This window comes from Mastomys coucha, unplaced genomic scaffold (assembly GCF_008632895.1).
Source record: "Mastomys coucha isolate ucsf_1 unplaced genomic scaffold, UCSF_Mcou_1 pScaffold7, whole genome shotgun sequence".
Classification (NCBI taxonomy): domain Eukaryota; kingdom Metazoa; phylum Chordata; class Mammalia; order Rodentia; family Muridae; genus Mastomys; species Mastomys coucha.
In genome coordinates this window covers 78,700,830-78,721,566 of record NW_022196913.1, presented here as the reverse complement: position 1 = coordinate 78,721,566, position 20,737 = coordinate 78,700,830, and the positions used below count along the sequence as shown (strand labels likewise).

Here is a 20,737-nt window from a genome sequence, read left to right as displayed (position 1 = left end):
TGTGTGTGTGTGTGTGTGTGTGTGTGTTCCCCTTCTGAACTTTGTTTACCAGCTCTTGGACCCTTCTCAAGATCCACATTTTATAGTTTTTCCCTTTGAGTTAAACAAAATAAGAAGAAATGAATCCCAGGTGTTTCTGTCACCATCCCTAAAGCTGGCCTTGATAAGAGCCATGTTCTACAGCCAAAGGCTAGGGAGTATCACCAGCCCATGCATTATGGTGGCTTATTCCAGTTGGACCCTATTGAAGGTCTTAGAGCCACTCTTAGTTCTAGTTAGCTTGACAACACAGGTTCTAGGTTACGGAGGAAATAAAAAGGATTTAAAGGGACCAAGGGAAATTTAATGTCACTACTTAACAGGAATCCTAGGGACCTTATACTTGCAGTGTGCAGAAGGAGTCATGGCTTCCTACAAGGGGCTTTAGAGAAAGCCCAGCAAACACATGCCACTCCCTCCCTCTAGGGAAAGATCACCTGGCAGTGATAGTTGGAGACTATGTGTCTTAGGGGGATGCTTTTTGTTTGTTTTGCTTGCTTGCTTGTTTTCCCAGTGACTTGAACAAGATACCAAATTCATAATTTAAGGATTTTGTTTGCTTTGTTTATGTCTTTCTGCTTTTTACAGAGGAGAGGTCCCCTGACTAACCATGTCCCCACTGGGAATTTATTCCAAGTGTGAATCCTCAAGTCCTATCCCACACAGGCTTCTTTGTGCAACAGTCATATTTTAACACACCCTACAGGGGTTCAGAGACACACTGGAGTTTGAGATATTCTGGTTTAGACTCAAAGAACTAAGTAAGCTTTAGAGATTCATAAAGTTGACTATAGCTCGGTTGGCCCTAGAGGCAGAAGGCTTCACCCATCTTTGCTTGTTTAGTCCTTGAGAGCCTAGTGCTGTCTGGACACAGACTTTTCTTTCTCCTATTTGCCCACTCATTCCATCGCTTAGGCCAATAGATTGGCCCTTCCAATGGTGGACACACCAAGCAGAAGGGCAAAGTCATGAGTCCTAACCCCACTTTTTATACACAAGTTGTAAAAGCAGGATTGGCAAAGAGGTTATACCTTCTGTTTTTTGCCTCAACTCCTGTTTTGTTCCTTTTTAAAAGTTTTCTAAATTTCTCTTCATTCAAAACTGGAAGAATGAGGTTAAGAATAACTGTGATAGTTCAATAAGAAAATCAAGGCATAGCATATTAGTTAGCTTTTTAAATCTCCGTGACCAGATGGAACTCGAGATGGAAACAGGGGAGAGAGAATTTATTTTGGCTCACAGTTCTAGGTAATCCTTGTCACGGAGAGGAGGGCATGGCCAAGCAGCCCAGCTCACAGCAGCAGCAATGCCTGCCACAGGCTGTTTACATCACAGTGGAACAGAGAGCAGAAAGGAAAAAAAAAAAAGCCAGGCTATAACTGAAAGGCTGAACTCTACTGACCTACTGCTGTGAGCCAGGTCCCACCACCAAGAGGTTCCCCAGTTTCCCCAAAATAGTGCCACCATTCAAGCATTGAAAACAAACATTCAAGACAGGAGCTTGTAGAGGAAGTTTCAGATTCAGACCATGAGTCGAGGCTTCTAAACCCATATCTACAGCCTCTCCATGCTGAATTGAAATGAAAAGATAAAAGCTCACATCTCAGTCAATGTAGAACAAGATAAAGAGTCTCTATAATTAAAGGAGAAAAGGCAATGCTTAATGGTGGAGGGAAGACAACGACAGATAAAAAGATAACCATTAACTCAAGACACCATCCTTGTCGTCATAGTGTACAGGCTCTGCACTGCACTCAGCTGAGAGCTCTGCTTCATGGTCTCTGAGATTCCGTTCATCACTTTACTGATCAGAAGACCACCTAGCCAGCTCACTGTGTTGCACAGCCATAGTCTGGGGTACTGAGGAAGCTGGGTCTAGGAGAAGTTTGAGATTGCTTGGGCAACATGGTCCAATCCATTTCAAAACAGCCAAAACCAAGGGCAGAGGCTGTGGCTCCCTGGTAGAGCATTTGCCTCAGGTACATGAGATCTCAGGCTCAATGTCCAGCACTACCAAGAAAATAAAATAGCCCCAAACAAGCACACTGAATACAGATAAAATTACAAATAAGTTAGACACAGACACCAGGGGCTTAGAGACTAGGGGATAAATAAAGGTACAAAAACTTCATACACAAAGTAGGCATGTACAACACACAGTGGGATCACAATGGAAACATTTGTCAATCTTTGTCTTTTGAATTGTAGTTCCTACCTGCCCATATATCAACCAGGCCAGACCCACAGAAAGTGGGGGGTGGGGGGTGAAGAGTTCAAACCCTTCTCCTGGCCCTGGTGATGCAAACATTCACCTTTAGACTCGAGTCTGCATCTATTTTGCTGTTCTAATTACACAGTGAATCTTCAAAATATTGTCTCACACACAAAAACACGTGAAATCGCTTTCTGTAAACCCAAGGTCTTCGGTTACAGACACGCACATCCTGAATAAACACGCACACTGGCCCATCAGTTCCTGACTCTTGGTACATAAAAACTCAGACTCTTGATCCAAGCAAGACCAAGGCTTCTTCCCTAAGCTCCTGGGCAACAGACTGCATGCCTGTCCTTGGCTGTAAGAGTTCGCTTGGCTGAGACACAGCACAGATCCCTGCAAACATGCCGGGGTGCCTGGACCCCAGCCTAGAGCACATCCGGCAGACAGCATGGCTTCTCTGGACACCAGAAGGCAGTTGACTTTCCAATTTGAAAGAGTCTGTGTGCCTGCAGAACACCTAGTCAGTGTCTTCCTGGGGAAAGAGCGACTGCACGGACCACAGAGAGCTTGGGAAGACGGGTTACAGTAGATTTATTTGACCACTGGAACTGGAGTCACACTAAACCTGTTGTCTAATTTCCTTTGTCTAACTTTATTTTTCTTTGGCTGGGAGGCAAATAGATCAATACTGGCTTTTATGCTGTGATTATGTTGCCTGAAGGGAAATTTCCATTGGTTTACCAGGCCTGCCTTTAGTGCTGTAATTGTGGCTATCGGGCCTCCCTGGTCATGAAGTGAGGCTTTCTGTCTGCCTAGAACTCTCACAAAATACCTTCTAGAGGGGTCAAGTAGGCCACGCCTCCTGGGCAGAGTGTGGCTCGTAAGCAGGAGATCTGTTTGGGTGCCTCTGCCTGTCTTCTGAGGTAGATAGATTTGCTTTGTTTTTTTCTTTCCTGTGAATCTCTTCATCTAGATATCTTCCTGTGTTTGTAATGCTCCTTGCCTCTCCAGGTTTTTGACATGTGGCTTCTTTATATTTTCTCTCTGCCTGCCCCTGGCGTTTCTTTCCCAACAGGAAATCCTGACTTTGCTCTCAGCTCTACTCTCCTGCCAAGCTTCCAAAGGAACTGAAGAGGCAAATTTGTCTATGTTTTTAAAATGGAATATTTATCAGTATAGGAGGTTACTAAATTCTACATGGCATGGGAAACGACAATGCTGGCAGTTAGCTATAAACATAGATTCACTGCATGCTTACTATGTGTGATTTCTGAACACCATGGGGTGCATAAATATAAGGAATAATGCCTGTTAATTAAGAGGGTATGTGTTAAGGGGACAGATAAGACACAAATGTGGGAAAAGACAAATAATATTTCAAAGAAAAAAATGAAACAATTCACCTTAGTAAAGAGATGGGAAAAGATTGAATCCTGATGGGAAAAAAAACATGATCTAAAGATAGTTCTGATCTGTGTTCATCTGCAGTGACTCCACGGAAGGCTGGCTTGTGCTTAGGAAAGGCCACTGGATCGAGAGAATCCTCGAGGGTGGCTCTGGGTCTGTAAACAGAAGGCAGACACATTGCCATGGGGTGGGGGGATGGCAGGGGTCCCTGAGAAGACCCAGGGAGATACACTAAGGAGTTATAAAGATACTGCTGGGTGAGGTACAGATGGTGAGGAAGAAAAACTAGGATTTTTCTTGCTCATACAGATAAGGGCTTTGAATGCTGAATCAAATATAGAAGGATTTCTAGGATACAGCTCAAGTGATTGAATGTTTCCAAATGATAGTTTGAATTGACTAAACTCAACTAAACATGTGCTTTACAACCTCTATCAGTTTCTTCTATATATTGCTGTGACCAAAGTAATTTATGAAAAAAGGAGGTTTTTTTTTTTTTAGGCTTGAATTGCAGAGGGATAATTGTGGTAAGAAGGCACAGCAGCAAGCAGAGCAGAAGCTGTGCAGCCATTTCTACAAGCATGAAATAGAGAAAACTGGGAATAGGAAGACGGCTTAACATCTGCAAGCCCAACCCCAGTGACTACTTCCTTCCTCGAGGCCACGCCTCCTAAGTCTCACCAAACAGTGTTCAAATGCCTAAGACTGCTTGGGACATTCATTTATCACTACATAATTATAAGACATTTTCAGGGTATACATGGTAGTAAAGAAATATAGACCAGGAGGGTGTTGTGGCAACAATGTATCCTGCTTTGCCAGGAACATTGCCAATTTAATGGGACTCCCATGTCCTCAGAAATACACCTCTCCCCCCCCCACTCCCGGGTTATGAGTTAATGACAGCAAACTGTCACCCTATGAGAATGATTTGGTCCAAGGTCTTTTGTCTTATGCCAACTCATTTACTAAGGAAGTCTGACTAAATCGTATTTTAGGGAGCCAGCCGAGTGTATAGGATGGATCGGAGTCAGAGAGAATTGTAGGAAGTATTTGATGGGGTGTGGATGGAGGTAGTAAAAACTATGACGGACCACACGTGGTGTCTGCAAGATGCTGTGACTCTGAGACTAGGAAGCCTCAAGTTCAAGGACTGCCTGGATCATGGCTTGGAGTGAGGCCACGCATAGCCTGGGCAACCCAGTGAGAGGAGGTGAAACAGAAACAGAAAAGACGCCAGGGGAATGGTCCAGTGTTGAATGTTTACATAACATGCAGGAGGCTCTTGACTCAATCTCTAGTTTAAAAAAAAAAAAAAAAGTAAACAGCCTTAGAAGCCATGAAAGGGGGAGAGAGAGAAAGGAATTGATTTTAGAGGGTTTTTGTTGTTGTTGTTGTTTCCTAGAAGGGAAAACTCTCTCCAAGAAATTGATGAAACACTGGAAATGGAGTTAAAGCGAAGTTGTTTATGTGTGGCCCATAATTTAGTAAATGCCAGGTACAGTAACAGGCTGCACTCAAAATCCAGTGGCAGATTTTTAACTTAAGACCTAATTGGGTAGAGAAGAACCAGACCTTGGTCAAGTTTCCCTGACCTTGGTAAAATGTAGTGTTTTTTTTTCTCCCTTTGGTAAAACGCAGTTAAAATAACAATAGCACCATCTTTTTGTGAATATTGGAAGGAAATCTTTTATGCAGCATGTAGCAAAAGAGAAAGAAACATTAATGCAGTCATCCTCGTGGGTAAGAGTGACAGTTCTAGAGTTTCGGAAGCTGGCTGGGAGACACAATGCACATGTGGAGTCCTAGAGGCAAACAAAGCTTAGAAAAATCAACAACGTCCCTCCCAGCATCCCAGTTCTGCTTGTCAATCACGGCTCCATCCCTGTCGAATGCATTTTCTCTCCCTCACTTTCATCGACAGGTCTGCTGGGTGCTATTTTGACCACAATGTCACCAGAATGTCCCTTGGATGCTACATTGTGCCGAGGCATTATATAGTTTTGGGGTGATCCAAATATATCTTAGAATCCTTTGATTCTCAAGAGCGCAGACTGACAGCATGGAGCTGCGGCCTCGGGGAAGATTATCTGACACTTCTCTGTGAAGTCCCTCTTCTGGGCTCATGGTAATGAGTACCTCTTACAGGTTTTAAAGTTTTGCTATTTTAAAACCAGATCCTCTGATTGTTTCGATTATATCAACCAGTAACCATTGTATAACCACTAACTAGACGTTTGTCCTAGCAATCGGTCCACTCCTGCTGTGGCACATCCTGTTTCTCTTCTTCCCCTTCTTGCTTCTTTTATATGTAAAAATTATTACCTTTCAGCTGCAGATGGCTGATAGTTGAGCACTAATGAAGTCTGGTACTTTTTCCCTTTATTAGTCACAAGGTTTTGTTTTATTCTTAATAGAGGAATATCAATTCATGCCTGTTACTGTTTCTTTGGGTCACGTAATGATGGGTTCTATCCCATTTCTTGCAAGCTTTCCCACGTTTCTGAGAAATAAATGCTGCAGTCCCTGGGAAGTGTTCAGGGCAAACTGTGCGGTGCCATGTGCCTGTCATTATCACTGAAATGCTGACCTTGTTCATTAACCTACATTAGAATCCTGTTTATAGCAAAGAAATCCTTCTTAGTTCAAAAACTTCATGACTAGAATGTCAACTTCAAGGGCCGGGGATTTTCATCTTCTCTTAGCCCATCGGCAGCACCTAGAACAGTGTTTGGCATGCAGCAGGTGGACAATAAGTGCACAGATAAGTGAGAGGGTGGTTGGGCACTCATAAACATTCAAGACTTCGCTACATTCTTTTACCAACATGGAGTTTGTTTTGTTTTCTTCTCCCTTCCTCCCTCCCTTCCCCTTTCGTTCCCCACCTTCCTTCACTCTGTGCTTCATTCACTTGAAGCCAGAGATAAATACAGTGGTTTAGATGGAATTGAGAGGCCAGAGGTATGAAACAGTTCTCTTAAAATCCTCAACATGTCTAAGAACCTAATTCCTCTATGGTAATGTCATGGACCTAATGAACAACCTTTCTTCATTTGTGTGAGAAATAAGAGCCAAGAAAGGTTTCGTGATGCCAGTGTAGCTTGCAGTGATTTGATAAAAGACCCGAAGTGTTGCTCTGTTTTCAATTTACTAGCATCTAATATCCAAATATAGGGCAAACCCACTGTAAGACTCTGGTGATCCTTAGCTCACTAGGGTACCACTGAGTGCACAACGCAGAGCCTGCAATCGATGCAAAAAGCAAGAGGAATTTATTGTTCCAACACGTTGGGGTCGTCCTACACAGTTTCTGGAGCAACAGCCATTAGACACGATGTGATTGGCAGAACAGTGTGACTTTTTAAACTGATTGGTCTTTAGGGAAGGAGATGGCAAGGACTTCCCTTGTCTGTGGGTGGTCCATCCTGGGGAATGTGCTCTGGGCCTCCCCCACCCGCAGGTGGCTGATGGTCTGTACCCACTACCTTGGTCTGAGGAATGTTAATTAGCCTCTCCCTTCTGGGGGGGGGGGGTTCTCTTCCAGGACAGTAGGGGTCTGGTGGAATTTTCCAAAGTTCCTGAGCTGACTTCTTCACCACCACTTCTCCTATACCCATTTATCACTTTTCTGGTCCTTGTGAGAACATTTTGTATGCAAGGTCTGAAGGAAAGCACAGTGATGTGCCCTGGTAGTGACAGTCTTTGATGACTTACTTCTTTGGGGAAAATATGTTAGATAGAAGTTTATGCTGCTTAGTATATTTCCTATTAAAAAAAATTATGGGCACCTGGAAACATCTTTTCCAAAGATAGAGTTTTTTGTACATTTTGACTCCTAGTTTTTTCTTAAGGCACCTTAGTATTTTTGGAAAGATCTGGAGAAGAATTTCAGGAAGTACATTTAGGTCCAGACTTGTTGTAAGTGTCCCTTCCAGCAGGAAGCAACATACTATGATTAACCTCTTGGTGTCTGAATGACAGAGACTCCTGTTTATGGATAGAGGTGGCTGAGCTGGTTTCCCTGAGCCTCAGTGTAATGAGGATTAAATAAAATAGGGTTTGACTCGCTTCTAACATCAGAGTCTCATAGATATGTAGCAAATCAAAGCCACATCATCACATTGATCAGAGACACCTTTGACCACACTTGGAACCATTGAGATACTCTTAGTAAATGCAAGGAAAACAAATGACTTCCAAGGTGAATCATTTGAAATTTTAAAAGAGAAGGAAAGATAGATCCTTATGAGCAACAGTCCCAGATGTAAACCATCTAGGATATGTCAGGGTTTGCATGTGCGGGTGCATGTGTCTGTCTGTCTGTCTACTTGTCTATCTGTTCGTCTGTCTGTGTACATTCATACACTTCTCACACATACAGGTAAGACTGACCTTCCACATTGACTGGGGCTGCAGTTTCATTCTCTTTATCTGATGCCAGAGCTTGAAGTCCAGAGGGCAGGCTGCTGCCATGGAGAGATAGGGCTGACAGGAGAAAGCAGGACAAGGAGAGCCATAGTATAAGGGATCTCAGAGACAGAGTGAGACCCACGGTTCATGTGTCTTCAGTGGTCTAACACCACTGGTCATAGGTCCAAGCATACATGCATGCTTGGAGCTACAGCACATGCAGGGCAGGGTGAGCATTGTAGGTCTGATCCCTGCCTTTCTGCCACTCAATGTCTTAGTGGACAACTTCATCTCCTATTTTTTATTGCAGAGAGTGTACCAGTGACAGAATAACGAAACAATTACGCCAAGACTAGCTTGGTGAACCAGTGAATTTTCTGGGGCCACTCTCACAGGAGGATTTATGAGGGGCTACAGCAGCATCACTGAAAAGCCCTGTGCCCCAGCATGGACGAGGACTCATGGAAGTTGTATCATGAATTTTCTGTGTAACTACAGGCAGCTATATCACAAATGAGTCCTTTCTCTACACCATGTGTTTTCTGGGTACACCACCAGAGAGGGGCTTCTGAAGTTTACAAGTTCCATGAATTTCCTGCATCATACATTTCTTGCGAGTCTCATGAGCTAAGCCCTTCCTTTATGGCCATGAGGGAATTCTTCAATCTGGAAGAAACAGCTATACGACAAACGTGCTGTACAAAATGACCACCCTTCACCTCCATCCTTTGAAACTGGTGTGCCGCTATCTACCTGAACATCCATTTCAAAGGTCCCTTCTAAGGATGAGGGCATCCAGCTGAGAAGACCAGGGAAAAGCTTCAAAGTAGGCCAAGCGGCCTTCATTGTGTATGTAGTTTAACACTGCAAAGGCACGGCCTCTCCAATGGGCCGGCAGGGAGAGGGCACTAAGTCCCCCAGGTTAAGGTGTGGTCTCTGGTGCTGGCTGTCTGGCTAGTAGCCCCCACCCAGTTACTGAGTGAGGTGAACACTGTAGCTTCACTTTGCCTCATGTCCTCATCAGCCATGAGGAAAGATTACAGTACTACAATCAAAGCTGCTTGGTAGAGCCAGGGAGCTGAGCGACATGAATTCTCTCCAACAATGCTCAGAATTTTAGCCATCCCATGAGCTAGGTTATTATTTCCCCAGCCTGTTCAAGTCAGCAGATCTCAGAGTATCAGGCTGTGACAGATAACTCCTCATCCCCACCCACCCGCCTCCCCCCCACCTCACCCCCCCTTTCCCCCCACCCCCCACCCCGGGTGTCACTGCCTTCCCATCTCAGGTCGAGGTGATTTTGCCCTCAGGCTTGCTCTGTGGAGAAGCTGAGTCAGACTGGCAGTCTGCATTTCTGCAGTGTTTTGTTTGTTTGTTTGTTTGTTAATTTTTTTCCCATCTTCTCATCACACAGTACTCTTGTACCTGATTGAGATAGCCGCACTCCCTCGATGCCCTGGGAGTCAGTGGCTCACTAGTTATGCTTCTTAGAAGCAGTGCCATTTGGTCTGGGTCCAGCTCAAGCCATACAGTGTATTGCTAATTGGGATTCAGGCTGTGTCGTGGGTTCTGACAGAGCCCCAGAGATCTTCTACATCAGGAGGGTAGATGAAATGCTAGAACACACCAGACAGAAGGCAGAGATGATTACCTGTCTCTGAATTCCTATCCTGCTGGAAAACAGCTAATCACCCCAGAATCCCCAGTGTTCTGGTAATTCCAAGAAGTAAAGAGGGTCCAGCTACCATTTTTTCTTTTCTTTCTTTCTTTCTTTCTTTCTTTCTTTCTTTCTTTCTTTCTTTTTTTTTTTTTGTTGTTGTTGTTGTTGTTGCTTTTTTGGTTGGTTGGTTTTGTTTTGAGCAGGGCCAGTGAGTGGCAGGAGGAGCAACCTACATGTGTTTGGCTTCTGATCCTGTTGCTCAGATCCTGGGTAACTCCTGCAAAGTCTCTCATTCTCTGTCTTTCCCACTTCTCCATTGGTTATAAAGACAGAGTGATGTAGGCTGTTGAGAAATCAAGTAAAGCAAGTTGTATGAATGCCCTCGGGCACCGTAGGGGCTGGCCCAATGCCTTGAACTTGAAGTGGCTGCTAATCTCACGCAGCTAGTCCCACGACTTCCATTGCTCTTGCCTTCCTCCGGGCTCTCTTCCTCATTTACTTTTCTTTGCTCCCTTCCTTTCTCTCTTTCCATTCTTATCTACCATTTTCCATTTTGTGGCTCTCCAACTTGCTTTGCTTTAATCTTCATACTCTGCCCCCAGAAGTGTGGTATATGGTTTTATTTTCGCCCCTGGAGACATTTAAAACATCAGAAAAGTTTTCTTTATAGTGACTGTCCAAATACTTCTTGCAAGCTTCGTGAGCCACAGATCTTTTACAGCCCTGTTGTTCGTTTCTGCTCCTGTAATCTAACTGCAGCCATAGATGACATCTAAGTGAGTGAGGGCGACAGCATACCAGCAATACTTTATTTGACAGAAGCAACTGCAGAGCAGCTTTGGGCTGCAGACTAGGAGCTGTAGTTGAACCAATCATGGTTTAGTGAGTGGAGGGGCTTGCTGCTAACCCTAACCACCTGTTCCATTCCCAGGGCCCATCAAGGTTATTTATAAGAAGGTCCTATGAGTCCCTTCCCTGATTGAGATTTTCCAGCCTCAATGGGCATGCTAAGAGTTTTGTCATCACATGCTTACTGGAAATTAGATAATGCTTTAAGTCGTCTAAAGTGGACTTGGAACTCTATTGTTACTCAGTAGATGACCAACAGCTAATGTAACTTCACCAAAATTCTGCCTAAACATTGTATGAAAGGAACAAAGAGATCATGTTTAGCACTTGGAGCTGCGTGAAAGAGGCCATAGTCTCTCCAACCCATTATTCAACTCTCTTTGCTAAAGATAGTCTGTGGATTTCCTCTAAGTTTTTAGCTTTCTGGTTATCTGCATGGCTGTGGTTATCTGCATGGCTGTGGTTATCTGCATGGCTGTGGATATCTGCATGGCTGTGGTTATCTGCATGGCTGTGGATATCTGCATGGTTGTGGATATCTGCATGGCTGTGGATATCTGCATGGCTGTGGATATCTGCATGGTTCCACTGGTTCCACTTTGCTTGCTTTCCTCTGTCATCAAGTATGCTTACTAACAACTTCTCTTCTTCTTCTTCTTCTCCTTCTTCTTCTTCTTCTTCTTCTTCTTCTTCTTCTTCTTCTTCTTCTTCTTCTTCTTCTTCTTCTTCTTCTTCTTCTGCTGCTGCTGCTGCTGCTGCCACTGCTGCTGCTGCTGCTGCTGCTTCTACTCCTCCTCCTCCTCCTTCCTCCTCCTCTTCTTCTTCCCCTTCTTCTTCTTCTTTCTCTTCTTCCTCCTCCCCTTCTTTTTGATTTTCTTTGTGGGGGTTGTATTCTATGGTAAGGGTGGAGGAAAAATAGGTCACCTTCTTCCGTCAAAATCAATAGTGAATTTTGAACTCCTCAGCTATTTCTTGCTTCCATCTTCTGTTTGCTTAGGAGCCTGGCCCATGAAGTACTTTTAAGAAGGGCATTGCATGGCTTTATCCCAGTCACCTCCTGTGTAAAAAGCCAACCTTTTCCCTCTCAGGCTGTGCCTGGGGAATTCGTCAAGAGATGTCATCTATCAAAGGCGAAGCAGCCCCCCAGGAAAGTCACAAAATTATAAGGCCATTTCCACATGCCGCCCCAGGAAGCTATTTCTAACGCTTACTGACTGGCCAGGCCAGTAGACTAGCCTTTCAGAAACCTAATAATCATCCTTCATTTCTAAGCACTTACCTGTTCAGTATTCATAGGATGTGCCTCCTCGTATTCACTAGCTTGCCTGGCTTACATTCAATTCCTCTGTCTTCACAACATTAAATTATTTTTAGTTTCTCATTTTCTGAAAGCCAGTGATTAAAATATGCAGTATTTATGTTAAGTAGCAACACAGAGATTTGCTAATAACTTACTTTCATATAAATGAGCATGCATACAAATGCCTGCTAGATGTTCAATGCTGTGAGGAACATGGGGTGAAGGACACAGAACCTACCCCAGATTTCTAATGTCTGACACTGTTTATGTTGCTGTGATCTATACCACCAGCCATGGCCTATATTTCAGTCCAAAGCAAAAGAGCAGGGCTCAGGATTGGTTAATTCTGCTAAGTCAATGTTAGGGCAGCATTTTTAGGAATCTGCATTAAATGCTTTGTCATCAGTGAGTATCAGTCGGGTTCCAAGGTATTGTCAATTTAGATTAATAATGTGGTTGAAGAGGTAGATTCCCATCTTCTTTTCTGTGGGAAGCTGATGTGGAAGTCTGAACAGACAAGAGAAGATCGATGCGTGCAGCAAGAGCAGCTCTGCTAATGATGACAGTGTACTTGAGGTAGTACCAGCTAGCATCAGCAGAGACATGCCTGCTCTGCTCCCCACTTACATAACTTGTCGAGTCCATGGAGCCTACAGAGATCCAGTTGCAACACACATCAGAGAAGCAAAACTCTTGAGCTGTGATCACGTTGAGAATGACTAGCCAAGTCCAGCCAAGGAGATTTCACTAGCATCTGAAGTCCTTTGGTATCACACAGAAAACAGACCAAGAAGCACCAGGAAGGATGAAAAGGAGTCACTTCTTATTGTCTAGGAGTGAAGAATTTTTCCAGCAACTCTACAGTTTTTCCCCAGTGGTAGGACCCCAGTTTCTGAAGCCAAAGACACAAGATCATATCATATATATGTATGATCATACTCATATCTATACCTCTGCCTCTTGAAAGTAGGCTGTGTGCCATGGGTGAAATATTAATCCATTTTAAGCCTCAGCCTCCCCCATAGCACAAGAATAATAATTGCACCTACTTCCTAGGCGATAGAGAAAATTTAACAATGAACTATTCCTGTTTCATGCTGAGTACACAAGGTGTCATAGCATGGAGAAATGAGGTACGCTTTTAAAGACGCCACTAATAGCTTGGAGATGATTGTACTGACTTTCTGTATCTCCTGGCAATCTCATAGGAATCCATTCATGCTGTGGATAAAATGAAGGGGTTAGAAAGAACACAGTAGAATCCCTAAACAAGTCACTTTTCTGGGGTCAGGGAGGCGCATGGTGCTCTAAGGAATGGCCCTTCCTCCAGGGTGTTTTTTTGGAATGCTCAGAGGTGGGGCCTGGCCCAGCTTTTTACTTCAGTGATCTCCTCTGCAAAAGCAGGCGGCTGGCTGGTTGATAGAAAGCCATTTGCAAAGGGAGAGGACGGCTTTTCTGGAGCTGTGTAAGATGAGTGGCATCAAAGCAATTGACTAAGTCAGACAGCAGCTTTGAGGCCACTGCTTCCCTGTGGGCATCATCCACCTTGGATAAGTAAAAATCGTAATGGGAACTCAGTAGTTAGGGATGACACCCCTTTGTCGTGAGACCTGTCTGTGACTCCCATGATACAGGCTCAGGGGGAGCTTGGCAAACATCACCTTCCCCCTGGTCGGTAGCCAGGATCTGCTAATGAGAAGACAACATCCCATTTCACTGCAAGGAAAGAAGGGTAATAATCACTGAGCAGCTGGGACAGCTACTGGTCAGTGATGCGATGGATGGATGTCCACGCGGCCGTGAGGTTGGAAAAGGACATGATAGCCAGTCTTGCAGTTCTATTCTGTTCACTAGTGAATGAGTCTTGCTCCACATCTATATCTGTCCCCTAGGCAGATTTGCTGCTTGTAATTCTCTTCTCTATTCAAGCCATTTAAACTCCGCCTCACAAATATCCATGCAATTCCTCTCTTTTAAAAAAAAAATCACTATGAATTAATTGTACTTATAAATAGTATTTGGTGTAAAGTTTCCTACATAATCTATACACCCACGTTAGTCAAATTCAGCCTCATTGTCTGCCTGTCTGCACCATCGCAGTCTCTAATAATTACTATTCTATTTTCAGGTCAACGTTTTGTTTGTTTAACGTCACATCTAAGAGATGATGTGAGCCATTTGTGGTGAGCTCATTCCACTTAACACAGTATCTTCGACTTGTATCCATTTAGTAGTAAATAACAGTATTTTGCTCTTCATGGCTGAATAGTACTCCATTGAGCATATGTACCGGGTCTTATGGATCCGTTTCAGCGGTTGACAAGCATTAGGGCTGATTGTGTAACTTGGCTGTTGTGAATTGTGTTGTGATAAACGGCATGCATAGGTCTTCACTAAGAGAGCTATTCCCTTAGGGACACACCCTTTGTCAGTCTTTGACAGCAGTTTATAGAAATCGACTATGCTTACTGATGTGATGATATAGTCTATGGATGGCCAAGGGGAAGTCCAAGGCTCAGTCACTGCTTTGAAAGGAGAGAGTCCGGGGTATCATAGGACAGTCTACAACAGTGTTCGATCTCTGTGTGTGTGTGGGGGGGGGTTGTATCTTCTAAACATTTCCATTTTTTTCTTGTTCCTGGGAAAGAAGACATGCCCTTTCATCTCTTGGTTGGAGAACAGGAGGGTAGCATGGCTGATTCTTCACCAGATTCTCTCCAGTGAAGAAGAGAGGTTTCTTAGGGGAATTCTGTGGGAGAAGACTGCTCAGGGGTAGGACAGCAGCATCACCCCAACCTCCAGCTCTGCACCTGTGGCTGGCTCCCACCTAAGAGCAGAACAGACTGCAAAGACACACAAGGCCTTTTTCAGCTGTCTCCTGGTCTACTGACCTTCACCATGAGTTACCTTAGACTCGGTCCCTTGTAGTCAAAGTAGGGGCACACATGCCACTGTCTTTGTCCTTGTTGGGACAGTGTCCACTTATCCATAACACAGGACCAACCAGACTGGCCAAGAAGATTCTAAGTCTGACCTTGACCTTCAGAGTAAAGGCAGCCTCTTTTGGAAACCTATAAAGGCAGAGGGATATCATATGAGGAGTGTCACATAAGGGGTGTCACGTGAGGGGTATCCCATGGTAGTCCAATAAAGACACAGGGAGCTGCTTGGAGATGGATAGCACTTCTTCCAGGTGCTGTGACACCAGTCCTGGATGAGGCCAGGAGACCACGCATGACACTCATGTCTGTCCTGAACTCCTTGGAGGGATAGCATTCAGGTGGTCCCAGACTTGACATTCAAACAGAGCTTCAGATCTGATTTTTTTTTTTTTCAGATCTATATTCCTGAGACAGCTGTGAAAGGAAGATTTTGTCAAAATCCCAGAAACCACAGTAACTGCTTCTGTCCTCAAACTGCTTCTGTCAGGGTATTTTATCACAGCGACAGAAGAGTAATAACGAAGCCAGCAGGGATACACAGGCTATTCTCCAAAGGTGAAAGTGTTTCCTAACCCCTGCAGTGTCTCTAGGTATCATACTGTGGGCAAGGTCTTTTACAGCTCCTCATCAGTAAGAAACTTAACTTAGACCTGTGGTTGACAATACTGTTACTGCCAAGCACTGTGGGTATCAGCGAACCCATTTCATGTAAAAGAAAAGATGCCACTGAGGACGATAGCTGTAAGGCCTTTATTTATTTATTACTAATTAACATGCACTGCTTATCAGAATAGTTCAGGCACTCAACAGAATTTCTGGACCATGTGTCCACTTTCTATTTAATTCAACATTCTGTTTCCAGAACAGTCAGGTCACCAAGGTTAGGAAATAAAACTGACCTGACTAAGCAGGAGAAATACCTTGCAATCCTTTTGTTTGGCCATATCATATTTATAAAGCACTTACTATGTGATGAGCATCAAACGACCTGGACTATGACTTATGACTTATGACCCAAAAGGAAAAGAGCTAGATTCAAAACGATTCAAGAGATGCTGATAATACACTTGGATTAGGGATGGGTTCTGGTGGGGTGCTGACTTGGAATAGTGAAGCTCTGGTTTCCATTCCCAAAAATGCAGAGATAAAAATAAAGCAAAATAAAACTCAGAGGATTGGAAGCTACCGGGGAAGAATGAGGCAGTTTGGTCAGAGCTCGGGGGTTGGATTCTAGGATCCACAATCCTTTTTGTCTTTCACTGGGAGCAATTGTAGCTATTCATGGGATCTGGTGTGACATTCGACTACATGTATGTGCTGTGTGATACTTAAGGCATGTCGTTGTGAGAACACAGACAGAGGGAGGGGATAGAAGTGACTAGGCATTCTGGGTAAAAGGCTGGAAGAACAAAGATGCAGACATGTGAGAGCTCAGGAGAACCACAGACTTACAGCTCTGACTGGAAGGGAAACGCTGGGTGCTGATTAACACCCTGTCAGACACCTTCCTTGTGAAGGTGGAAGCAATTCTTTTAGCTGCTGGTGATAATGCCTAGAATCTACATCAAGTGTGAGTATGACTGCATTTATATAGTGCCTGCCTTATTATAAGAAAGCATCTCCTGGATGCTATCTAATTGTCTCTTTCTCTTGTTAAACCCGAGGGTGAGAAAAATCAAAGTAATGTCCTTTATTTGGTGTGAAGCAGAGAAATATGATTTGATGTTTTTCTGTGTCAACCACTTCTTAAAATGTCAACTCAAGTCACAGAAACAGTGCACAAATGGGGTCCTCCAAGTCTGTTTCCCCAGCTGCCTTTCAGAATTGTCCACGTGTGCATGTGTTTCATTTCTAGAGGTGTAAATACACTCAATAGCCTGTTTTCTTTCTGTCTAGTATAAGATGTTTTTGCTTCCCTAGAATATTCTTACTTCTCATCTTTCACAAATGTCAAATATTCTATTGAAGAATCAATGGGAGCTTGGTATGCTTCAGCTTTTCAGTAGTGTAGACAATACTGTAATGGCGGTCACTGTGCATAGAGCACACTCCCCTGTTAGCATGCATTCCTCAGTTTCAGAGACTCCTACCATCAAATTCTCCCTTGTTTCTCTCCCATTTCTTGACTTCACAAAATTATTTCAGTATGTATTTAATTTTTTTTGAGATCATATTTTGACCACATCTCTCCCCTCTAAACCTTTCCACAAACATCTCCCAACTCTCCCTCAAATCCATGGCCTCTTTTCCTTTTAAATTAATTTATTATTTCATCAGCATTAATTTTCCACTTTTACTGAAAATAGACTTTTTCATCAAATAATATATCCTGATTATGATTTCCCCTCCCTCTACTTCTCCTGGGTTCTCTCCACATCTCCTTCCACCTGGGTCCACCCCCTTTCTGTCTCTCATTAGAAAAGAAACAGGCTTCTAAGAGACTATACTATACTATTATAAAACAAAAACTAACATGTCAGGATGGGACAAAATAAACAGACAGAAGGAGAAAGCCCAAGAAAAGACACAAGGAATAAACACAGATGTAGAGACTTGCTAGCTTCCTGCTCAGAAATCCCATAAAGCCACAAAACTGAAGGGCTTAATATGTAGACAAAGAACCTGCAGGATAAAAAGAGAGAAGAAACATATATAAATAAAATAAAAAAAGAAGAAAAAATTTGAAAAGAAAAAAAAAACCCAGACGTGAAATTGTAAGATGAAAAACACCCCCAAAGATGCCTGTGGGTTAATTCTCTGGTGGCCATCTATGGCCAGGCACATGGCCTACCCTCAAGAGTAGTTTTTTTCCTCAGATTCCTTACAGAAAACCAAATTTTCGTTTGCAAGTGGTTGTCAATTAGAGATGGCTTCTGGCTTAGAGATGGGGCGTCCATATCTTTCAGATCACCAGCAAGCATTTTTAACCATTTTGCCTAAAACCACCTCACCAAAGCAGCAGTTCAAAAACTATTTTTTTTAATCCCTGAACTTCATTCATTTTGCAATATAAACTTAACAGAGTTCAGTCTTGACAAAAATGCCCATCTTAAAAATCTTTGAAGACACCAAGTGAATCGATCCTAACTTGTAACATTGTGGGATGATTTTAGTCCAGGTGAAGACAGGCCTAGAAGAAAGATATCACAAGAAAACAGATGCTCTTGGTCCTAAATCCTTCATCAATTATAAGCCTTTTATGTGCCCCATCGGAAGGCAGGGCTTGTCTGCTTCCCTTGTGATCTTTAGAAAAAGCCATTTGTCCTTTGAGTCCTCCAATGAAATGGGTTTCTTAGAGGATGCATTTGCAGCTCGCCTTCATCTCCTCTGTTCTTGAGAACCCTTTGCTGCTTAAATTGCTTTAAAAAAAAAAAAAGGCTTGGTTTTTAAGCTCGATTTTGCTAGATTTTTATCAACTGGGAAAAGCTTGGGACTTTTTTCCCTTCTAGTCTTCATTCTTAGACTTCAAGAAGCCTTGGTCTGACAGGTGCACCAGAAGCAAGGGTGCCCAGGAGTCCTAGAGCGCTAGACAGGTCCATTCTAAGAACATTCACAGTAAGAATGCAGAACGGTAGCCAGGAATTGTGGGAGGGTGGCACCCAGGCTGTGGGGAATTTTTGACACACACTGTAAGGGCCACAAATGTCACTTTAACCTGGAAGTCTGGCCTTCCTCTACATTGACTCCTCATTGGCTTTTTCTTTCTTTTTAATCTTTTCTCACCAACACACATTTCATCATAACTCAGTCTGTAGCCAATGTCTTCATTTTCCTATTTAGTAAGTATACACTTGAGCCAGCCTGCCCCTCCTTCTCAGTATGTTCTGGTTATATTTGTATTTCTTCCTCCTCAGCAGTGATCTTTTCCACATTCCCTCACCTGTAAGAGCCTTTGTTGTAGCTTGCAAGGACCATATGACCCAGCAGTTTCACTCCTGGGTCTTTAAAATAGAGAAGCATTCACATAGTGTATATAAAGTATTCTTTGGGGAAAACAAAAACAAAAACAAAAAACGCTCGGTGAGGTAATGTATCAGCTAACTAGCCATATAGTCAGTCCATACTGTTTACATCAAAATAACAAACTGCCCGCAGCAAATACATGGTTTTATCTTTTTATGTAAAAAGTAAAATTAAAATAAGCCACTGGCACTGATAATGAATGTGCAAACATGTGCAACAAAATGCAAAGTGGTTATTTTAACGCATCTATTCCTTTTGTTCTCAAATTTGTCATTGACCAGGGGAAATCTTTCGAAATGTATTTCTTTTCTTGATAACTACCAAATTCAATTTAATAACTGTCAAGTAGTAGTTTCCCCGGAAGGCAGGAGTGAGAATGGATTTGGGACGGGGTATTGAGAGAGCCTCAGCTACATATGTCAAAGTCAACGTTCTGTAGATCTGAGCCAGCCTGTTCATCTGTGCTTAGAATGCCTTATAACTAAAAATTAGGGATGCGGATGCTGTTCTTTGAAATGCTTTTAAAAAATCAATACGGCAGACATTGCCCTACCTCAGTCTATCTCTGTTTGTCACCGTAAAGAGGGATCTCTTGGGTTTTTCTCTTCAAGAATATGATAACTTTGTAGGAAAATGTCAGTGATCTGTTCTGTTCTGGAAGCCGACTGGTACTGGGATGAAACCCTGGAGTTTGAGTTCAAGTTTTCTTCCAAGTCAGCTCTCTTGTAGCAAGCATTCTGTGTTTACTAGGGATGACCCAGGGCTGTTCTGGTTTTACAAACACAGGAGGATCTCAGCCAAAACACATCATCAGGCCGTTAACTTCAACATCTTCGAGGGCATGGTTTGCCATGGGGTGCCCCTGGTGACTATTTCAAGAGGCAGAGTGGTGTATGAAGCAGGTGTGTTCGACGTCACAGCAGGACATGGGAAGTTTATTCCACGCCAACCCTTCGCAGAATACATTTACAAAAGAATCAAGCAGCGAGACCAGGTGAGCCGCACCACAGTGACCAGTGCTGTCTACCCATCTTGGGTGTCAGGTGTGTTATTTATTGTTCACGGTGGTGGTGCCTTGTCAGAGTGCGTTTTAGGAGCTGGGGAAACGCTGGGAGGCAAAAAGGCCAATCAAGGATGACCTGAGAGACGAAAGAAGCCAGGAAGGTAGAGGACACCTTCTAGAGGGTTGTACAGGTTAGATCAGGTTGGGTTCTGTTTAGGGAGAATCTTTAGGCCACCTCTGGGTCGGGCCATTTAGCTCCTAATGGCACCAGTCATTGTCTGCGAGCTGCGTGGAGGGCGTGGCCTACCTGACCTCACACTATTATAAGTCTTAGTGCTGCAGCTGTGCCGTGGGGGTTGGGGGGAAACGTGTTCCCTTTAGTTATAAATCTGCAGTGAGCATTCTGAGGGTAACCACCAGGGGTGGAGTTTGGGAAAGGGAGATCTGCCTCCCCACGTCCTGACAGCACGCCCCGAGCAGGGTCCCTGTCACCCTTAGGTTCTGCTTTCCACCTGAAAGTTGAACATCTTAATCCTCGAATAAGACTTTGAAATGTCAGAATTAATAAATGTCAGTCCCATCTCTTTGCTTTCTCAGTTTGATAACTGATTCTGTAACAAAGGCTCAGAATCTTTCAGTGATTGTATTGTAACCATTCAGTGATTGTATTTAAAAAAAAAAATACTTGCTTTTAATTTATCTTGCGTTTTTCATGTTTAGTTTATACAGTTTGAAACAGTTTTTAAATTTCACTAAATGGACTAAAGCACTGTTTAAAATTTTTTTAGATGGAGAAATCTAGATCTCTGCAGTTTGAGGGTGGGGAAGCAACTCTGTACTCTTGGTTTGCACTGACAAAGTCGCCCAGAGCTGCAGTGGCTGGCTTCACAGAGCATGCTTTTCCGCTCCCCACCCAGCAGGCTTCACTCATGTTCACCCCCCCCCC

At 43.5% G+C, this 20,737-nt stretch overlaps 1 protein-coding gene across 1 annotated transcript in view; it reads left to right on the top strand.

Annotated features, from left to right (window-relative positions):
• Dpys (dihydropyrimidinase) overlaps positions 1–20,737 on the top strand; it is an 85,855-nt gene that overhangs the window by 55,358 nt on the left and 9,760 nt on the right. The window contains exon 8 of the mRNA XM_031359225.1: positions 19,575–19,782. Within this exon, the coding sequence (XP_031215085.1) occupies positions 19,575–19,782 (208 nt within the window). The remainder of the gene's footprint in view (positions 1–19,574; positions 19,783–20,737) is intronic.